The 23,614-nt window shown below is 40.5% G+C and overlaps 1 protein-coding gene across 19 annotated transcripts in view; it reads left to right on the forward strand.

Moving 5' to 3' along the window:
* Positions 1-23,614, forward strand: part of RIMS2 (regulating synaptic membrane exocytosis 2) — a 473,080-nt gene that overhangs the window by 431,208 nt on the left and 18,258 nt on the right. Inside the window, exon 1 of one of the 19 annotated variants that reach the window (XM_086741146.1) lies at positions 21,364-21,493. The exons of the other annotated variants lie outside the window; for them this stretch is intronic. Within the exon in view, the coding sequence (XP_086597272.1) occupies positions 21,364-21,493 (130 nt within the window). Of the gene's footprint in view, positions 1-21,363; positions 21,494-23,614 lie in introns of those variants that run through there. 19 annotated transcript variants of the gene reach the window in all.

The raw sequence follows: 23,614 nt of genomic DNA on the forward strand, positions 1-23,614 counted from the left end.
AAGGTGCCTTTTTTGAGGCATCTCTTTTAATGTGGTAATTAAAAGTAGAAGGAAAATGTCCAATTCTTTGAAAAAAAAATTAGATTCAACAGTCTCAAAGAAAGCAAGCCTGATTTAAATATGTTTGAGATGTGCACACTTCTGTCAAAGATATAGGTATATAATATACACATATATTTACAGACATATATTTCTATATACACATATTACGTTTTTTATAACTTCTAATAACTTTTTAACTTCAGTTGTTCTACAGATATTAGAAGTATTGGAGCCTACACCTCAACAATAATCTCACCTCTCTTACTCAGCATACTGCCGTTTTTTGTCAAATCTCCTAAATCCCTGAGTCTCTCTTATCTCTCTCACACATCCCCTCCTAGTGAGAGACAAACTGTGCAAATGGTGACCAGCACAGTCCAACCTGAGCTTAGGCTCCTTCACGGGAGCACTGATCTGCAGCTCATAGCAGTCACTTGTTTTCATTAAACCTATAGGGAACTCATACCTTTAAGATCTCTACTGTGGAACTTGAATGCCAGCATTACATAGGTTCAAAATTTAGTAAGGAGAAAAGCATGTCCACATGGGCAGAGAGCACAAGCATATAAGAACTTTTTCCTTAGGAGATGTCTAGAAATAACAGACTTAGCTTTTGTACCTGGCAGCTGCAGTTACCCTGTCAGGTTGCAGCACTGGGCATTGCTGGGCTCTCGGTGCATCGGAACAGGATAATTAATATTGATGGTATATTTCAGTCCTGAAATGGAGCTGTTCTCATCCTCACTTCTCAGCTTGGGCTGAGCACAGAATTGCCAGCTGGATGAGTGAGTTGGGTTGGGTGCTTGGTCATGAAGTTTGTTATGTTTTTCTGAGTGATTATGTCGTGAATTGGGCTCTCAGTCAAATGTAAGCCAAATCCATGTAAGTGAAGCTAGTAAATTAATTTCTTCCTAACAATTACTAGTATATTGTAGACATGCTGAGTAATTTTTAAAAAGGTAATTTATGCAACATACAGCAACTAATAGCATCATGCTGGTAGGATTTTTGGTCCTTTCCTGAATGGACCACTTGAGAGTGAACACCCTTGCTCTGGTGTTGGCAATGGTGTCGTAGTTCAGCCCCGACTGGGACCAGACTACGCAGTCTCTCTCTCACTCCCCCCACCTTCCGAGAGAACAGGGAGAGAAAATATAAGGAAAAACGGCTCGAGGTTTGAGATAAGGACAGGGAGAAATCCTTAAAATTACCATCACGGGCAAAACAGGCTCGACTTGGGGAAAACTATTCATTTATTACTACAAACAGCAGGATAATGAGACAGAGAACAAGATAACCTCCCCCCACCCCTCCCTCTTCCCAAGCGTAACATTATCTCTACTACCTTCCCCTCCCTGAGCGGCACAGGGGGGAAGAGGGAATGGGGGTTGCAGTCAGTTCATCACATGTTGTTTCACGCCGCTGCTTCATGGTTGGGGGAAGAACTCCTCACACTCCTCCCCTGCTCCGTTGTGGGGTCCCACCCCTACGCCACAGTCCTTCGTGGAACTGCTCCGGCGTGAGTCATCTCTTCCACAGAGTTCAGTCCCTTCAGAACAGCTGTCCCAGCGGGCCCTCCATGGGCCACAGCTGCCTTCAGGCATCCACCTCCCCCAGTGTGGGGTCCTTCACGGGCTCCAAGTGGATCTCTGCTCCTCCGTGGACCTCCATGGGCTGCAGGGGGACAACTAGCTCCACCATGGTCGTCACCACAGGCTGCAGAGGAATCTTGGCCAAGAGCCACATTACTCCTCCCCCTCACTTCTGAACTGACCTTGATGTCTGCAGCTGTTCCTCACAACAGGCTGGTAGATGTCTCTCAGGATCTTTTTTACATCTTATTCACTTCTCATCTCCTCTCCACTTCTTACAGCCAGGCCGGACCGAGTCGGGCCCAGTTGGCTGCCTGGCGAGAGGCCTGCAAGGCCCATGAGGCCTGCGCCTCCCCCTCTGCGCCTCTGCCCCTGCTCAGCTTCTTCACATCTTCTCTTCTCTCTTTTTTTTTCCTGTTTTCCCCTACTTAAATACGTTATCGCAGAGGCGTTATCAGGGAACATTCTGCTACCAATTGGCTTGGCCTTGGCCAGCAGCGGGTCCGCCCTAGGCCCGGCCGAGTCCACTGAACAAAGGGGAGCGACTTCTAGCAATTTCCTACAGAAGCTACCACCTTAGGCCCCCCCCTCACTAACAAAACCACGACAAATGGCTAGCTGGATTAATAGAGTTCTCTGTTTCTAATTTATGTAATTCTCCAAGTGAAAACTGCTACTTTCTATATATGTGATAGTTAATATTCTGATTTAACTGCTTCATTCATGTCTTCCAAACTAAGACATGGTGAGAAAGTCACCAGGTAACAGTGCTTACGCTGACATTTTCTCAGGCAGCCAAGCAACAGCTTGATTTCTGTCACTTTTCCATGCAAATTCTTCTATACTGTGTTAGTTCTTCAGTTAATTTTGTAGTAAATTTGCAGTAACAAGGGCATGGGACTTTTTTCTTCTGATCTATCAAGAGACAGCTTCAGAGACAATCTACAGATCCTTCTCCATATGCAGATCATGTGCAAAATTAAATATATTTCAGGCATTAGTGAAGAAGGCCACAAAAGTGCTCTAAGAGAGAAGGGTGCAATTCACCTACAGGTGTGGAAATGATTTGTTAGTGGTGACTGTTACTCCCACCCACTCCTTACCAAATTGAAAATGCACTAAAGCTTTGTTATGCAAAAGCCTAAGCCCTAAGCAGGAAGATCAATTGAAAGAATGAAATGAAATAAAATGAAATGAAATGAAAGACTTCACCATTGATTATTCCTGGAGCTGTTTCTTGCTATTACTTTCTTGAGCAGTTTATGACTGATCCTTGCTTAGTTTAGTAAGTGCAGAGTACTCATTTTTACTAGACACGAGTATGACACAGGAGTGATGAGACTTGATATTGCTCCTCTCTGGGCAGAAAGAGATTAGTCTTGGCCTGCACGTAGAAAAATATTGTAAACAACATGGTTTTATAGGCAAACACTATTTTATAGTTACACCTTTCCCCAAAAGTAGGCAAGTCCTATTCTTATGCTACACAGTTCTCAGCTGTATATGCACTTCTTTTCTGCAGCCAAGGGTATCCTGGTTTCTCCTGTATGCCAGCATGCCTTCATGTACTCAGTAGTTAAAATAATCTTCCTTACTTACTGCTCTGCTAGACTTTTTTTTTCCCCCATTTTATCCCCATAAATTTCACTTCAGTGTCCGGAATGTAAATATCCTTCAGAATTCTTCCTCTTATCCTTACTCAGTTTTGTTTCTCATCAAGTTATTTCTGTTCCTTTCATTCTGACAGCAAAGCTAGATGCACAGATAGCATTTAGACTGAATAAAAATTAGCAAATTATGTTGGTTTACAACTCCGGGTAGACCATGGCAAAGACTGAATTATCAATATCTATTTAGATATCATTTATGAGTAAATTTGTTTACTTCATTACAAAATACAGTCTTGTACAGTTATAAACTAAGTTAATGGTCTCTCTTTTACAATTTTAGGCCCTCGCGCTGGGGTTACATAGTTCTTCAGGGCCTAGGAAACAAAATGGGACATTTGAATAAAATGTTTCCTCCTCATGAAAGAAGGGAGGGGAAATGAAGAATGCCTATTATGGGACAAGAAAAGGATTGTTCTTTCTCTCACTCACTCTGTTTACATACACATATACAGCACTATACTTCATGGAAAAAATACTAACATTATTATAATTCAAGAAGGGAGGTAAGAGGAACATTCAGAAAATAAATTTTGGGGTGATACTGTTCAGTGATGGAGAAATGAACATAAGCTCTCCAGCAGGGCAGAGCTCAGTGGAAGTAACTTTCATTAGAAGATTAGCCCTGTGCATGGTTGATAAGTAAAGTGTACCGAATGTCTAAAATTATTCTGCCCAACCTGCACCTCTGTTATGTCATCAGCTCCCTGATTGCTTTGACAGAAACATGGTTTTCTGCACACTTGACACTCTTCCCACTTCCTGAATGTATGTTGAACCTTCACTCCTATAATCTGATGGGCATTAACATTATGCCAGTAAACTTTCTTATACACCTGTGCACCTTATTTTGTCTTATTATACAAAAAAAAAAAACAAAACCACTTTTATCCTAGCCATTTAGAGGTGATCTTTTGATACCTTTCTCAGCATTATTGCATTTTACTTCATCTGGTCATAATAAATGCTCGGAATTAACAAGTTATGTTGCAATTACATAATATGATCTTAATGATTTAGAGAACTACTGTGTTTCCTTCTGTTTTGTGAAAGCAAACAATACTGTATTTGTTCATAAAAGTGGTAACTTGCAGTAATAGAAATACAATATAGACACACTGCCGGAAAATTTTATCAGCGAAGAAGCAGACATAAGCAGAGCGGAGCCATTTCACAATACAAGTGTTTATGCCAGTGAATGCCATGTGTTCCTTTTAAAACATTTTTAATACAATAGCAAAACTGTTAGCATGGAAGGATAATTACAATGTTACTTGTATTTGTTCTGAAAATAAATTGTCAGTACAGACAGACACTTGAGAACCATAAAAGGAACAGGAATGCAACTTCATTCTTCTCTCAAATTCATCATTTAGAGGTTCTGAGCATGTATTTTATCTTTTGATTTTGCAGAAGTATTTAATGCAATGTTAAATAATAAATGCATAGTCTTGTGAGTGCAGCTTTTTAAAGAAAAGGTCACTAGAAGTATCTCAGTCACAAGGAAGAACAGATGTGTTCCTTGCTATTGAAGTCCAAAGCTCTTTTAAAAATCTGTTAACTTGATTTTCATATGACTATTTACCGATTCATAATATTCAGTACTTGTGATAATATTATTTTGTATAAGCATCATTATTTCTTACCTCAATTAATCTGCATTTAACTGTTTCCTCCCACCACCTTGCTGACTGAAAAGATTGTTTTGCAGTCAGATCCAGATATTCTCGTCAGTTAATCTTCCTAAACAGGATCATCACAAAGAATCAGATCCTGAGTCTTACTGAGCCTTTGTCATTCTTGTAGAAGTACAACAAAGCAGAGCAGTTGACACAAAGCATCTAATACCTCTTGATGAGCGACTCGGAAACAAAGACATTAGTATGGCCACCTGCAAATGCTAAGTTTCTTCAAACTTGATGGATTCAAAAGTCCTGCAGCAAGGGACTTGCAGCCTCGGTGACTCAAGAAGTCCCTTCTAGCCATATGTTCTGGACTGTCCCTTCCACCAATCAAAATACTAGGTCAGATTTTGGATTCAAACTGAACTTGAAATAAACTAAGACTAAAGAATCCTCTCGGATGAGAGAGTTGCTTTCTAAACACAGTCAATTACATATCTCACAGAAAAAACTTTATTTAATACTATGATTCTCAGCAAATGTCTTTCCTTTTCCTGGGAAATAAAGGATTTTTTTTTTCATATAGTGCTATTTTAAAAACTAAAATCTGTTTTATTTTGTAAATTTCTATCATCTCATATTTGAGTTAATTATAGTTTTTTACAAAGTCTAAATTAAATTATTACTTTTACTCAGAGTTCACTGGGATTAAAAACTACAATTTCTTCCCTCATAGCTTCCCTTTCTCCTCTTCAAAATCCTAAGGAAGACCAAAAGGTTCACAGACTCCCCTAAAAGTGATTTCTGAACTCTAAATGGAACTGTATTAGAAAGTGAAGGATCTCTTCCCAAAAATACCCTGCTCTTATGTCTTTTCTGTTTGATAGATTAGGTACAGCTGATACTAGCAAAGTGATTACAAAAGGAAGAGGTAATTCTTGAGGTAGCCATGATACAAAATGTGTAAGTCTTCATAATTTAAAAGTATCTGTTAGGTAGCTTTTGGGTGCTAATTTGTGTGTTTGAGTTAAAACTGTGAATCAAAGATATGATGCCCTCATGTAAAACAGCCTTCATATGTATATAAACCAGCCTTCTAGCAGTTACCTTGGATACTATGACAAGATGTGTGACTGTAATGAGAAAGCACAAGCAAACAAAAGAAAATATTAGTCTGACTAACAGAAAATAATGGAATTATAGAATGATAGAATGGTTTGTGTTGGAAGGGACCTTAAAGATCATCTAGCTCCAACCCCCCTGCCATGGGCAGGGACACTTGCAAAAGCACTTTTGACAACTGTCAGATCTGCTAAATCTTAGGTGCTGAGCAAAGATCCCCTCTTTTGTGCCCTTTTTCTCCCTCACAGCAACTGGAGGTCGTGCTCTGCAGTGTAGTTGTTGGGTCTCTGTCCCATGAGTGCATCTCAGCTGGCAGGCAGAGCTGGTCAGAGAGTACCAGCTGGAAGCACCTGCTGCCCTGCACCTTGAGGAGCATGTCGTAGGGACTCAAAGAAGTGGAAAAGGCAATGACTACATTACTTGATGCTTTAGTCAACTGAAAACCAAGTACAATTTCCTATATGTGAGTTGTGTGTGTTATCTAGGCACCCAGTAGGAGCCCAGAATATAACCAAAGCTTCTGTGGCCTCTGTAATGGAATCACAGCAATAAAAATGAATACATTTCTCTGTTAGTTTCACCCAGTCCCCAAAGGAATACATTCAGTCTGTTCTGAACTCAACAGTGGCTCCACAAATCTCAGGAGATAACCCTCCCATCACAGTCTCCTGCAGCTGCCACAGTCTGTGTCCCCTGTCTACTTCCCTCTGTCCGTATACATTGCAAATTTCCCTACATGTACTTTTCATATGCTTACTGAAGTTCCCTTTCACAACTAACTTTCCCGGTTTCAAATCTTTTATCCTCTATAAGAAATCCCGTTCTTGGTCATACTGAATTAACTACTGCACCCATCATTTGTCTTCCAGCTGGCGTGCTCATTTAGTTGCCTATGGCAAAAATAATTTTTCTTAGGGTGCTGATTTTGCAAATGGCAGGCCAGGAGCCTTTATATCCCTGCAGACTTTCATTGGTATCACCAGGACTCTGCAGGCATTAGGGTTTGTGTCTACAGGTTCCTCTATGTGACCTGAGCTAACAATTTTACTGAGTACTTGTCTACAGTCATCCTTCTAGTCCAGTCTCATCTGGCTAGCCCTAGCCCGAATTGCACGGAGGGGAGGTTTCTTCCCTTCCAGTTGAAATTTGGCAGTGATGATCAGTGGTTTCTCCAAGTCCCATATAAAAATTAATTGCACAATTTGTATCAGATCCCAGATTGAGGTGTTTTCTACTTAAACATACATACTTTTCATTCTGTCATTCGTGGGTGTGTGCCTAAGAAGCAATTGCTCTTATTTTGTCATTCATTTATCATTTCATCTTCACCTAACATGTCAGTTCTCTCTCCAGGCCTGCTTGGGGCTTCTTCTCATTACCTGTTTGTCATCATCTTAGCCATTAATTTACCTTAATCCTGTCACAAAATTTTACTTATCTTTCAAGACTTTCGTAGTTAAGAAGTCTAAAAAAAAGTTTCCCGTTTTTCTCTATAGTTTTATTTTGTCACACAGCAGTAAAATGGTCCAGGTTTATAATTTTCTGTCTGTGTGAATCACACATGAACTTGCAATGGGATTATCTGATACACCTCAGTCCCACCGGACACAACAGAAAGCAAGCATAGAAGCCGAGTCAAAATTTTTATACTGAAAAAGGCACAGGCCCCCCAGTTCAAGCACCCAGGGTTGGTCACTATTTTCTCAGGCCACTGTCTGAGCATAGATTTTATGTGTTGAGGATTTCCAAAACAGAAGAGAAATATTTTCATTACTCTTTACAACTTATGAGTTGTTAAAAAAATAAGTAAGCTTATTTCTTATTAAGTGATCTCAAATTGAAAGTGTGATTTAATGGTATCCTGCCTTTACTTTGACTCCAGAGCCAAACTTCTATGTTGGTTGGTTTTTGGGGTTTTTTTTTCCCCAAATATGAAGTTACAATTATTAGGAAAATAGTATAACAAATCAGAGCAGAAAATGTCTTTATTCTGTTGTATGTATCTTTGATGGCCTCATAGGCTCAGAAAGCACACAGAGCAAGTAGGGAGAGGTACAAAAATGGAATGGATTTTTCAGTTCAGAAAAAAAATAACTGAAGGAGATGATTGAGGGCTGTAAAGTAAGACATACAGTGAAAAAGGTGAAGAGAATTGTTTATTTACTGTTCTCACAATGCAAGATCTGGGGCATTGCAGGCAATTCCCAGGCAAACAAGCAAAAGAAAGTACTTCTTCACAGTACAAATTTAAACTGTGGGACCCGTTCTGTAAGATACAGTATGAGCCTGATATACTGGCTTAAAAAGAGATTAGACAAAATGAGGTGGGTTGGACCTCGCAATGGCAATTAAACACAGAAGCCTCTAAATCAGAGAGCCTCTAAACCAGCAGCCAGTGAAACAGAGGCATTCCTTCCTAACCTTTTTTTTTTTTTCTTACATGCATTTCTTAGGCATTGGTACTAGCCACGCTGACAGAGAGGATATTAAATAATTGGACCTATGATTTTTCCTGATCTGGCCATTTTTATTTTCTTATGTTTTGTCCATATTTGTTTCTGGTCTGGGATGTGAAAACCGCAGTCTGATTACTAGACTATATGGATGTTGGAAACCAGAAGTTTGTGTGATTTACCCAGTACAGTAGATTCAGCTCTATAAAGAAGTATCTCTTTTTTCCTCACTCAGAAGAGTTCATCCATTATAAGTTTCATCTGGGTTTTTGCAAGTCTCAGTAGCTCCTATCAAAGCTGGTTTTTGTTATCCCAGTTAAACAGCTTAACACTGTGTTAAGCTATTTGTCTTTAATCCTGTTTAAGAATACTTATCTTTCGCTCAAGAACAATATTCTAACCATGATCTTGCCTTAATTATAAAAGATTTTAAGGCAAATAGGTGCATAACTCAGCTTATTTCTATGCTTACATAACATACTTCTATGTAATGTCAAATTTAATGTTAATCTAGAGAGGTTAATGGAATAACTCCATATTTGCCCAGGTGTAAGCAAACCCAGGAGGTGGCCCCATGTCTTCAGTAGACATTGGCACCAACAGTTGAACTGAGCAGTCTGTGCTTTTCTGTTATGTATCACATTGCACAGAGGAAAATAAGGTTTAAACTCAAATTTAAAACATTCTCTAAATATTTACAAGAAAAAAAGTTCTCATACGGTCACTTGTCACATTTGTCCTTAGAGAACATTTTTCCTCTTTTTTCACGTGTACAGGACTGAGTTCATGTATATATTAAATGACCCTGAATCTAAAGGTATTTCCCAAACTAAAAACAAAGATATTAAGATTATTAAACATGGTGGGACTGAATGAGAGTAGCATATAGCGAAAATCAGGAGAGTTTTATTAACTAAACTATACTAAAACATTAATTAAAGGCCCACATCGTAAAATTAAGAAAAAGTCAGCTATCTTTGATGCACTGCTTAATAGGCAGACGTAGAAAAACTGTATTGAAAGAAGTCATTTGCATTAGTGGGTTGCTTCTAGTCTAATCGAGTTTTCTAGAGCTCTCTAAACAAGAATGCTAGTTCAGAATGCTGATGAAAGTCTGACATTCGTTAAATCCATAAAAGATTATTTTAGAAAATGACAATAGCCAGTATTCATACAGGGGAAAAAAAAAAAAAATTTAATTAACAAAATGTGTATCCATTTTATTTTGTTTCTGAAACAAAAGGAGCAGGGTAGGGGGGGAAGAAATAAGCAAAGAATTATTGGCTTGACTTTTAGGGTTCTGAGAACCCAGAGTTCCTGACAGATCCCTCCAAAAGAAGTGGGAGGGGGAGTTTCTCAGCTCCTCTGCAAAATAGCTGATTTCATTAGCTGAAATATATGGCGAAAGACTTAACAATCATACATGTTTTATAAAAACTTAGTTATATTGATTATTTGGGGGTTATTTTAACATATCATTTCTATATAAGAATATTTCAAATTAAATATACATTGTCTCTCAGATATGGCAAACAGACAGGCTGTCGTCCTGATTGCTTTTTTCAGTCCATCATCAACTCCTACACTTTCTTCAGTATAAAACCATTAAAATATGATATAGACACAAGTGTGTGTGTGAATAAACATAAGATAGTGGTTTTTTATATGTGTGTGTATTTTCATATCTGAATATAAATATACACGTGCATATAGACAGACACACAACTGTGCACTATGAAGGAGCAGTCACAGCATAGCTAGGCATCTCCATCTGGACCAGGAGGTGGGAGGCAACTTGCCTATTTGATGGATCTATCTGTAAATTCACCCATGGGCTTCCAGGTGGGTGTGTCAGAGGATGCTGTATGTTTATAGAATCATAGACTCATAGAATCTTTAAGGTTAGAAAAGACCTCCAAGATCATCAAATCAAATCATCAACCTAACACCACCATGTCCACTAAACCATGTCCCTAAGTGCCACGTTTACAGGGTTTTTGAACACCTCCAAGGATGGTTACTCCACCACTTCCTTGGGCGGCCTATTCCAGTGCCTGACCACTAGTTCAGCAAATAAATTTTTCACAATATCCAATCTAAACCTCCCCTGCTGCAACTTGAGGCCATTTCCTCTCATCGTATCACTAGTTACCTGGGAGAAGAGACCAACACCGCTTTGCACTCTGTTGAGTGCAAAACTTGATGTGCCTTTACTATACTAGTCCAAAAAGGTTTGAGAACCTCTTTTACATAGCTAACAGTCACCAACAGTATCAGTCTCTTTGGATTCTGTAATCTTCTAGGTTTGGTTCTACTTTTGTGGCTGTACGTAGTTCCTAATTGAGTCCATAGGTTTTCTATTTTCAGTTAACACTGACTGTTAACTTCTCTAGGACTGAAAATCATTCATTTGCCATAGTTGGTACTCTGGCATTGCAATCTGCTACAACAGATTGTTTCAAATTTTTCTCCATTGACTACCGATGGAGCTTAGGCAGCTGGCTTAAACTACACTCCTACTTTTAATACGCAGAAGTCAAATGAGATGAATCTTGGTGCATGGCAGTGCCACACAGCATAGCAAGGTCACAAATACTTGAGCTGACTCCAGAAAAACAAGTGACATACTGCACAGAACTATTTAGTGTCTCTGTGATGTGCAACTGCAATCGGATTGCACGATTTTTCTGCTGTTTGTAACCAAGCTACATGAGAGGTAATCCATGCAGCCCAACATACCTTGCAACTTGGCATAACAGTTCCTGGATCTGCCAGCTGCCATGGCAATGTACTATGTGCTATTGTTATTCTTCATTTAATGTTCAGATTGCTGCATTCATCTCAGTCAAAAGGGCCTGAATTATGTGATGAATGATACCTATCGATGATTGGTATGATTTGGTTCTATGTACATTAACTTAGAAACAGAAAATACAGCTATTCCACCTAATATTTTATCCTTATTGTGCTAAGAATTTAGACACAGAATTTAGCATATCTGAAAAACACACTTATAATTTAAAGACCATTTGTATATTAAAAGGTAAAGCACACAGGAGGAGAGCCACGAAAATGTTTCTTTTCATGAAGGAGTGTCACAAATATGATCAGAGGGTTGGGACACCTCTCCTCTGAAGAAAGACTGAGAGAGTTGGGTCTGTTGGAGAATAGAAGGCTCTGGAAAGACCTTATTGTGGCCTTTCAATACTTACAGGGGGCTTATAAGAAAGATGGAGAAAGACTTTTTACTAGAGTCTGCAGTTATAAGACAAGGGATTACAGTTTTAAACAAAAAGAGAGTAGATTTAGACTAGATATATGGAAGAATTTCTTTATGATGAGGGAGGTGGAAACACTGGAACAGGTTTCCCAGAGAAGCTGTGGATGTTCCATCCGTGAAAGCGTTCAAAGTCAGACTAGATGGGGCTTTGAGTGACTTGATCTAGTGAAATATGTCCCTGCCTGTGGTGAGGGGTTGGACCAGTTGATCTTTAAAGGTCCATCCTGACTGGAGCCATTCCTTGGTTCTATGATTATGATGTATAAATATTCGAAATGCTTTCATTGTAGCTTATTGCAAATTGTACCTTTATGACATAATTCTACACTATTTTTATACGTTCTCTGTATTTGATGGTGTTTTTAGATCATCTTAGATGGGAGAGATAACTATCTAGAGAAGTAAATTTTATTTCTTAAAGGTAAAGAAGTTGACATTACTCAGCATGTTGCAGGATCCAACCCAGGTCATGCATGGGGCCAAATTTATATCGGCACATCTGGTCTTCAATTAATATTAGCTAGTATTAATGTTTTTACTAATACTATTACTGCTAGTGGTAGTAATAACAGTAATAGTAGTAATAGCATACTAGTCTATGGAATTTTAGAGCTCTGTATCTGTTATTCTCAGTCCTTAAATATGAAATTGTGAAAAGATGTCCAGTGAGGCCCTACATGTAATCCTATGTGTGTGAAAAGTTCCTAAGAGTTCCAGGTTATACTCACCAATTGAAATTTCACATATAGAATCACAGAATCATAGAATAGTTAGGGTTGGAAGGGACCTTTATTAGAGGAGCGCTAGAACTTCAGGCCAATACTGTACTAGATCTCTTCTAAATATGTAGCAGTAAAATGATCTCATTCCCACGCATCAGAATGTGTCTTGGTACGGTGTTTATTCCTGCAGACGTAGCTATAGATTACCAGAATAAAAACATATGAAAGAGAAAATAAAATTGTTTTTCATCAGCAATGGCATTTTGGGATTCATATGACTGTGTGATCATGGAGAGAAGATCAGATCATGATCATGAAGAGACACTGCTATGACTCAAACACCATGGAAATGAGAGCAGTGTAATGACAACAGCAGACATTCCTCAGCCAGAAATACAAACAGTGTGAAAACTTACAAAATAAAACAAAAATCTGTGATTTTATCAGTTAAACATGACATCAGTACATAAAAATATGTGTCTTTCCTCTTGGTCATTTAGACTTTGCTTGGAGAGCATTTTTATTTGTTATTTATAGATGGATTCCAGTGCACATCAACTGACTCAGACTCTAGTCAGTGAGTTTACAGTTGACCATTAAAATTAAAGTGTTTCATTAGTGAATTGAATTATCTAAATATAGTTCCCTTATAAAATCCTCATTAAGACTTAAAAGTATTCACACCACATGTATTTTCACCTGTAAGAAGTAAAATTGACGACCTCGTTAAAATGCTGTGGATTCCACTGAAGTTCTGGCACTTTCAGGCCTTCAGAGATTCCTAGGGATCACTAGGGAGCACGGACCATCGGGATGTAAGAGGAAGCTAGGCCAGCTGGCTGGGGTGGAGCTGGTTACCTGTGGCCCACACTGTGCAGGAATTTTGAAAGAGCATGATTTGCAAGACAGATGTGGCAAGTCTCTGCAGGGCTTTGCAGAGTAGATGAAGCTTCAGGAAACTGCTGTTTGGTTGTTCCGCACTGAAATAATGCACAGGGCTGTGGCATTTCCAATAAATGTAGGCTGTGGTCTCAAGAAAAACAGATAACCTAATAGACACAGAACTTTGCAAAATCATCCCCGCTTAATATACATTAACCTTCTGCAGGCTATGTCAAAATCACGTTACAGACTCAGAAAGCAAATGTCTCTTTGCAATGCTGACATTTGGACTCACCAAAGTTTTCACCACTCGATGATAATGTAATAGTCTTACATGGCAAACATATCGAACCGGTCCTGCATTGTAGCAGCGATGTCCTCAGCAAACTACCTACTCTCTAGCCATTGCATCCTTGAGCGCAGAGAACAGCGCGTGACAGGTACCCACTTTGCTTTCTGTCCTCTTGTTTTCATTTGCCATTTTCACATGTTGTTTGCAAAACACATTTCATCTCAGTAGTGTTTACAAAACACATTTCATCTCAGTAGTGGGTTTTTTGTACTTTTTTTTTTCTGGAAAAATACAAACATAAAGATCATAGGGTGCTTTTCCACAGTATATCTTCTTAAGGAACATCAGCAGACTGCTACATCAATGCAGGTGCATTGACTGGCTGGATTCATTGTGCGGTACAGCGCGCTCCATGGGCTGCTCAAGTGCCAACAGTTCTGTACTGGTTTTGTCCCTTCCGTACTGCAGATTGAATTATCCAGGGGAACAAATCACATTTCGTGAAGTTACAGCTTCAGAAACTAATTACACTGCCCTCGTCTAAGACATTTTGAAAACCTTCAGTGGAGTAACAGGCAGCTGAAATAGTAAGAGTTGAAAATATATGTGAATAATTGCAGTTTGTTTCTAAGCTGATGGGTCTGATGAATTATGAAGGTTACTCTCAGAGACAGAAAGGCGGATTAGAATCAAAACAGAGAGAGCAGATAGCCTCCATGTATGCACTTGAAAAAAAACCAACACTCGCGTTTGTTTTTTTACAGCTTGATATTGTTTTTTGTGGGTTTCTTTCTCAAAACCATGTTTTCCTTAAAAAAGCATGAACATTTTTATTGCTCTTTGTTTCTCACTCTGTTGAAGCATTATGAAGTAATATATTTTGCTCAGCTCTAAGACATCTTGTGGTTTGCAGATTGCCTTGTGATCACAAAGGTGTGAAATTATTTTAATCAAAGTAGAAATACTCAGCTGTGTAAAGGTTTTCTGCTCCAATTCTGACCTCTTAGTTACTTGTGAGCAAGCTACACTGCATGGCTGCGTGCTAGCCCAATAACAGGTCCCTTTGTTATTTAGAAAAACTATGACCTTATTTTGGTTTTATGGTTTTATCATAAACATTGGAGGGATAAGTTAAATATCTTTTATTTAAATAAGAACAGACAGCTTTCACATGTGACTAACATTAGCATTAAAACAAAAGAGAGAATTATTTTTACAGATTTCCTTCATGTTCATCAAGGAATACATAATATAGAAGAGAATGTCAACTGCTGAACAAGCTATGATTCTATGATTCAATCCTCCTATGCTGTTTAAGAAACTGAAACGGGTATCTCCATGGATCTGAAAGCATCCTATGTATCCAGGAAGAAAAATCTTACTGACTTTTTACCTTTTAAAACATTTTTAATGCTAAAATTTCCCAATTTCATTTCCAGAAATTGAAATATGTGGTTTTGAAAGGGGCATAATAAAGCATTTTTGCTTCAGTATCCTCTGAAAACTATGCAAAACTTTGAAATGGTCCTTAGAAGGCCTAAACGGCTTACAGGTAGAGTTCCACCGGCACAGACTGTTAAGGTGATGGGAACAGTGGGAGCACTTTTCCAGTGTAGGAATACTGGAATCGGCTACCAGCAAATGAGTCGTAATGTGGGCATGCAAACCAAGCACTTCTAGGAGAATCCTGTTTTGCTGATATAACCGCACTTGCACTAACAACTAGGGAATTCTCCCAGAACAGCTGTGTCAGTCAGCAAAGCTATTTTGGTAGAAATCTGTACTGTGTATTTGATTTTTGAGGTGGAGTTGACCTTACAGTAGAAAATGCCAAAAGAACTGGGAGAATGGAAAAATTTACTGTTACCACGTAAACAGACGGAAAAGCATAGCTGCATTCTCCATGACTTCTTCAGAGGGAGTGCTCAGACAATCCAAAATGTATTGATTTTTAAAAAATAGAAAGTTAGAAAACTTATATCCAATTGGTGGGCATAGAAACGACATAGGAGTGGTCATTATGTCATGAAACTCCAAGAAGAGTAAGAGACCACTGAAGATTGGTGCATGGATTGGGAGTCATTGCTGTGGGACAGAGTTCACAATGAGATTACTCATAATCAAAAAAATACTGACAAGAACAGTGAATTGTTGTATGTCATATACAGTAAAAACAGGTATTACTTTGTGAAGGACCTTGTGGCTTTCTGGAATCTGCCCTTTCCAAGTGCTCAGTTGGAGTCGCCACATGCCCCTCTCTGTAGGCATGGGAACAGCTAGCAGAGTCCTAACATTTAGCAAATTACAATAAATAACAGCTTGTTACTGCATGTTACAAGTTTTCATACATAAACCCTGTTCTACGCTGACTGCACAGTGCTTTTAATGATGTTTTCACTGTGTTGTTTTAGCTTTAAAAAAAAAAAAGGAAAAAAAAGAAAAAAGTTTAATTCAGTAATAACTGCAATCTTATATCCCAGTGATACTTAACTTGGACAAATTACTGGAAATTCCTTGAACAATAACTTAGCTGGCAAATAACATTTCCTCCAATTAATGCTGGTATTTATTTTCCCTTTTCTGACTTCCTAGAATTAGTTAAATGCTCGGTTTTCAAACTGGGTTATTTCTTTTGGAGGGGGAGATAATTCAGTTAGCTTTTTCTGAGGCCTTTGATGTTTATTAAGTGTTTCTTTTCTGCTGAAGTGCATTGGCTGTCCCTGCTTAGTGAAGGCTGAGGGTATGAGAGGAGGTCAAAACTCAATTAAATAAAACACCATCTGGATTGCACCTGAATGGGAGATATGGGGGACTGTCCCTCACATTGTAAGAGGAAGCCATTCAACCTTCTTGTAGCTGACACAAAGAATTTTCCTAAGTGATGAGGCTTTTGGGTAGGAAGTGATTAAAGAGTTTGAATTACACTTGTAATATCTTATGCCCAGTAGTTGATGAGTGTAGTGCAAGTTAAAGATAATTAACATGTATAAAAAGCTAGGCAGCTGCACTGTCTTTTCTGAAGACAACCATGATCAAAAAAAATCCCTTCTCTAGCAAACAAAAGAAATCTGTGGGCAATGACTGACAGAAGAGCATAAAAGGTGATGAAGAAAGAGGCAATAACTTCTTTCCCGTCCTATTCCCAGAACACCTTCCTTAATTGCAGGATTAAAAGGAGATGTTCAGAAACTTTAGATCACCTTTCCACAGTGTCTGCGCTGAAGTGTCCTCTCCAAAATGTGCACAAGACCTTAAGCACCCATTTATGGCAATGTGTGCTTTTCTTTTGCATTCAGGAGACAGAGCAGGCTTTAGGAATTAATCCATAATATAGGCAGTCATAAAAAAATAATCTGCACAAATAATTTTGCATTCCTCAAATCCAGAAAATTATGACCTCCAGGTACAGTACAGAGAAGTACCAATAGGAAATAAATATTTTTTTTGCCAGAAAAAAATATGTTTTCATGAAGGAATCACCAATCATTGCTTTTCCTATGCATCCCCATGTAAAGTCTAATAATTTGTGTTTAGTTGAAACACACTTGATGAAATTCACCCAGTTACATCAAAAGATGGAAAAAGATGAAAAATACCTTATCTTCCATATTAATTTTTCCCTGTGTTTAATTACCATACATACTATATCTATATAAAAAGAGAAAGATACATATATTAAATCCAGAATCCCATGATTGGTTGCCTGTACTTAGGGCAGATTGGCACTGAAGATCCAGTGCTATAAATTCATGTTACATTACATTTTTTAGTAATTTTCAGGGAGTACAACTAGTAAGCAATTGCTTTCCTAGTTCAGTAGATAAGCCACCAAAATATTTGAAAATATATCCAATTCTACAAATAGAATTGCCTGAGGACAATACATACATTTATAGCAGATGTTTGACCTTGTTCTGTTTGATCTGGATTCTTACAATGAACTGTTCTTTCAGCAAACTATCAGAAAATGTTAAAGATACCTGGGAGTCTCACGCTTTGTCTTGATATTTAGCATTGAGATGTGAGCTTGGATGCAGTTCCTTTAACAGGAATTTGATTCACCTGCAACTGGTGACACAAATCAATGAGTAGCAATTAAAATTAAAAAAAAAAAAAATCAGAAAAACAACTGGGGGATGTTATCAATGTCAGGGTACTAATCTTGTTTTCTGCAGTCAAGGCATGTGTCTAGATTGCCATCAATTAGATTACGTGTATAATGCAATCATTAGCAACTGTTCAAGGAGAGCCCAGAATTCTGTCAATTTGTGGCATTCTTCCCTCAGTTCTTTGTCTGTCTTTCCATTCTTCCCTTTAAACCTTTACTTTAAAGAAAGAAAATCAGGAAAGAGAAGCATCTTGAGGAAGTTTGGATGGGATCATGATCTGGTGCTCTGTCACAGATTTGCTGAATAGGTGTCTTGTATTGCAACTTCTACTGGGAGTAATTTGGAACTGCCCATGGATCATGGCACATTTAAAGTTATTTTCTTGGTAGAGGTTGATTTTATCAATGAGAGTAACAGGGTTTTTATATACTGTGCAATATTAGCAAAAACATCAGCTCGTTATAACGGCTGTGGCTGCTAGGTCTTGTTCAGAGCTAAGGGGCTGAGAGATGCGGAGGCCCTACCATTGCAGCACAACCCTCAGAGCGCAGCCAAATTCCCACCGAGGCCGCACAGCGCCAACAAAGTGCCCTATTAGCATCTTGTTTGGTGCAGCGTGCGACCACCCCTGCCGATGGCAGGACCTCAGGCCTTTGTGCCGGAGGGGCACTCCCAGTTTCTGCTGAGGTCAGAGCTTAGCGGGAGGTGGTGGAGGTGCTTACCCTCTGATTTGCAAAGGAAAGCAAGAGCAGGCTGCTTGAAAGCTTGCTGGCTCCTAAACAGGTGTTATTTCTTCTACACAGGATACTTCTAAAGGGAGTACTTACAAAAGGAGTATTTATAAATGGGCATGACAGTAGACTGAACAGATGTTACAAATCAGTTGCTCTTCTTTGAATATGTTTTCTACAGTTTGCCTGTTTTTGTAAATATCTCCAAGCCGTCCAACTGTTGTTTTTCCTTTCTCTGCAACCTCAACATCTTTTTCAGTTTTATTTGGCTGTTTTTATGAAAGTCATTGGTAGTTTAACTAAAATTTAATGAACACTATTTTTTTTTTTGCATGGAACTTCTAAAAAGCAGTCATGAATTATTATTTAACCAAGCCACAGACATTTACTTTTTTTTGCCATATCTTACGCTGATAAAAATGTTGAAGGAAGTTATTTGGTCTGATTTAGTGTTTATAGATAGAAAATTCTATAGTCACCAAGTCTTTTAAAGATATCTTTAGCAATTTCTTCAACATGTTTTATTGGTTTTTTGCCAATTACATGATAATTGTACATTGGAGATTTATTATTATGACTATCGTTATCATTATAATTTATTTTAGAGCTGTTTGCTTTATAGTCTTTTAGAAATGTCTTTTTAGAGTAAACTGTAGACAGAAAAAAAGTTCACTCTGCAACTTGAATATACTTTAATGTGAGGTAGTGCTGGTACAAGTGCAAAGGGTGATTTTAGAGGAAGTGCTGGAGGTATTGCAGGCTAGCCAGGCGTCCTCCACTGGAGCAGCTCAGCAGGTCTCTCTGATCATGGCTGCCCACGGGCCTGCCTCAGGCAAACGAGGGAGGTGTCTTTCTCGGCAGCTCACCTTCTTAGTAACCAGCGAAGAGTCACAGATACGCTGGAAGGTGACAGCCTTTGGCATATGGGCAGAGAAACATGAACTATAGGTAGAATGACCAACTAAATACACATTTTGGAGCAGGGCCTGAATGAGACATCTAAAAAGATGTCAAAGCCTAGACAAGTTGCCCTGGACGTTGTTTATGGCTAGTGCAGAGGAAAAGAGGGTTTATGTTGTTCTAAAATATGTGCATATGGTATCAGAAGAAATATGCTTTATTAGGAACACTGATTACAGTTATTGATAATATTGTGCATATTGTAAAAACAGCTGTCAAAACTCACTGTTTCCCTGTAGACTGAGTGATGATGGGTTCCATCCCTGAGTGCTGAAGTTCTGATTAGTTTTAATTCGTTAGCAAGGCTTGAAAGTAATAGTGTTGGCTGTTTATAATCTCTTATTATTATCCAGGAACAAATATTCCTTTCCAAACATCAGCTCAATGAAATACGCTCCAGGGGGGTGACTCTATACATGTTCTTCGTGAAGAGTTTCAGTTGGCTTAAACTGGTATTCTGTCTGCAAAGTTTGTTAGATCAAATCCTAAATATTGTTTGCCATTATTCTGGGGGATTTAAATATCTTTGAAAGAAAAAAAAATACTGCATTTACTATCGTTACTGTCTAAAGGACCACTAAGAAAACAAGAGCCATGTACAAGGTTTGATACCACTTCCGTGAAATATAGGGGAATAAGTTATTGATGCTGCAAAAGACCGTTACAGTAGCTGGTACCTCTTTTAATGATGTCTAGTGCCTTAGTTTCTCATCATTTCAGGGGGAAGGTTGCCAAATGCTACTCCATTAATACAACACACTGGATAAACAGAAAAGAAAGGTAATGTTGAATAGTGGTGAGGAAAACATGGAAGTAAAATTGAATCAAAACTAAAAATTATGTTTGGTAGCTATGAGAAAATCCTGTGAATTCTGAAAAGAGCTAAGGAGGCAAGTGTCCTTTAAAGAGAACCAGCTTGGCTTGAAGTAGAGGAGAGGTGAAGGATTTGCCCGTGGCTGGTGGGGCTGATTCCTCACCAGATGCTGGGCCACTGACAGGAGCTGGTGCAATGGGCACACACTGAAACGCAGGAGGCCCCTCTGAACATCAGGAACAACTTTTTCATTGTGACAGTGACCGAGCACTGGCAAAGAGGGGTCGTGGAGCCTCCATCCTTGGAGATACTCAAAAGCTGCTGGACGTGGTCCTGGCCAACCGGCTCTAGGCGACCCTGCTTGAACAGGGGGGTTGGAGCAGATGGTCTCCAGAGGCCCCTTCCCACCTCGGCCCTGCTGTGGTGCAGTCATTCCCCGTACCAACACCCCTCGAGGGCAGACCCTTGCCCCTCGGCTGCAGGCGTGTCAGCCGGCCAGGAGCGCTTTCAGCGGCCACGGGCCCGCGCTACCCCCGCTGCCACCCAGCCGCTCGCCGCGCCTTGCCGAAGCCTGGGGACCACCCCTCCCGCCGCCTTCTCCCCGTTTTCAGCCTCCGGGCCGGCCCCAGCGCCCGCCTCCCGCGGCGCCGGGGCCACCCGCCGGCCCAGCGGGGAACGGGCGGGGACCGACGAAGTTTGCGGGCGGTGCCTGCGGGACGGCCCGCCGCTATCGGCCGGCGCCGCTTGCCGCTCAGTATTTACTGCCCCGCCGGCGACGCTCGCACGACGGGCGCCGTCGCCCCCAACTCCCCCCTCCCGCCCGCCCCGGTGACTTACGGCCGCTGATAGGCGGCCCCAGCCCGCCCCGCCGTGAGCAGCCGCGCCGGCGGAGGCAGCGGGGCAGAGGCGGGCGCAGCGGGGCACAGGGCCGGGCAGAGCGGAGCTCAGCGGCGTGCAGCCCGGCCAGCGCTCCCCGCCGCCCTCAGGGCTCCGCTCCGCTCCGCGCCGCGCGCCGCCCGCCGCCAAGACGCCGCGCTTCTTGTACCGCGCTAAAGGCGGGTGCCGCTCGGCCAAGATGGGCCGGCAGACGGCGGGCGGCGGGCGCAGCATGCAGCGGTCGCAGAGCCGGAGCAGCCTCTCCGCCTCCTTCGAGGCGCTGGCGGTCTACTTCCCCTGCATGAACTCCCTGGAAGAGGAGGACAGAGGTGAGGGGCCGGGCCTGGGGCAGGTGTGTGCGAGGAGGATCCCCCCCTCCACCCCCGAGCCGGTGTCCGGCAGCGGCACCGCGGGAAGGGCCGGGGGTCGGGCAGCCCAGTCCCCTCCCGGCGGGCGGGCGGGCGGCGGTGCTGAGCGCGGAGCCGGGCGCGGAGCGGGGGACGCGGCTCCAGGAGGGTTGGGAGAGGGGTTTGGTGACACAGGGACTCCACTGGAGCTGGAGGGGCGATTTAAAAGCTGATGTTTATCATCACATTGGCAATGAAGTTATTAGCTGAGCTTTAGTTATGTTGGAAAAAAAACATGAGGCAGAGAGCCTTTCCATTTTCTACTCATATGGAAAACCAAGCGCACTTCCTCACGGGTGGTTTTCTGACACTACGTGGACTTGCTGGGGTATCCCTTGGCCATTATTGCTACATAATTTACAAAGAACGCCAGGTTTGGACATGTTAAATGCCATGTTGGCCCTGTTAAAACTTTTTATTCAGAACAGCAGGGTAGGTAGAAGGCTCTGCGTGCAGGTAGACCTTGTGGGTCTCACTCACAGTTAATCTTTCCTCATAAAACCAAGTCCAACCAGTAAAGTGCTGGTGTAATTTCCTTATGTTTGTTGCAGGACCAGAACTTTGCACAACAAAGAAAAGAAATGCAATGGATTTTCTCTGTAACTGTGGCCAAAGGAAAAAAAAAAAAGGAAAATAACAGAACTTCAGCTAGCAGTCAAAAAATCTTGGGTAACAAATGTATTTGTATAGTTAAGCATGACACCAAACCCTACCCAGGACAGAACTTGAGTTTCAGAAGCTTGTTTTGAGAATATTGGTTTCATAAAGAAAATATGTGTTTAACTGTGCTTACATATAGTATGAACTTACGGTCTTCATAGTGTTTATCAGAACTAATTCCAGATTTTTAATTTCATTAAGCTTAATTGAGCATATTGCACCTTCAGTAGATTTCAGCAATATCCAATTAAGATACCTGTGTTTGTACAATGCGGCTAGGCAAACATGTCGGGTATGTGTGTACCACCACTCATAGTCTGTATTTAAAATACCTGCATTTATCACCTTCCGCATCTCAGGCCGAGAGTCTGTGGCAAATGTTTGTGCCCACTCTTCACACGCCTTGATTTATCTTTTCGCGCGCAACAGTCCCTGAAGTCTCATCTCCAAAGCATCTTTCCTTTTCTGATGCGAATGCTGAGATGTGGTCCCTTGCCTTTCCCCTGGGCCCTTCTCTGGGGCTGGCCAGGTCGCCCCTTTCCACGGAAAAGAGAGAGCTGCTCCCTGGGGTGAAATGTGCTGTCCTTCAGTACTCTGTCGTTCCCTGCCTTCAACAATGAAGTGAACTGCAAAATATTGCCAGTAGACTGCAGGATAGGCTTCAGAGGGCATTTTTAATCTTTTGGCATGCTAATAAACACTATGATTGAAACCATACATTTTTAAAACAGTGAAAATAACATAAATTATACTAAACATGTTTAGATATTCTTTAAAGATTTTTTTTTCCTGTGGTTCCAGAATAGTTGTCTTTTCGGTCCTGATTATTAGTTACAGTAATTGCATTAATCCTGTGTGAAATCAGAGCATTGATTTGTTTTGTTCTGGTCTGTTTTCTTTACTTCTCTAGGAAACACTTAACTTACTCCTCAGTGGAGATCTGTGTGTGTTTAAAACTGTTCGCTGGTTCAAAGAAATATGAAATAGATGGAACTATGTAGAGGAATATCTGTTAATTTAAGGATAACTGGAATGATTTATTTAGTTTGTGCTGGCAAGTTATTTAAACAGAAGTGTTAAAAGAATGTATACTGATTTTTTTTTTTATGTGTTGTGTTGATTTACATTATCTGATCCTATTTAGATGTAGGCTACACTTAAAAATATGTTTCATATAACTCCAGTGAAAAAATAGAGGTGTAATTCTTATGCACTTTTTATGGAGCTGAGTTTCTGCTACCTGAGATTTCAGACGCACCAGGTTACAGAGGGAGTGACAGGCATGACAGCTAAACTCCTTCCCCAAGTGCTCTCACTGAGATTAGAAAGGAAAAAATGTGATGGGATTTTTTGATGGCAAGTCACCTCTGCACTCAAATTGGA

Source organism: Chlamydotis macqueenii, chromosome 2 (assembly GCF_036417535.1).
Source record: "Chlamydotis macqueenii isolate bChlMac1 chromosome 2, bChlMac1.mat, whole genome shotgun sequence".
Classification (NCBI taxonomy): Eukaryota; Metazoa; Chordata; class Aves; order Otidiformes; family Otididae; genus Chlamydotis; species Chlamydotis macqueenii.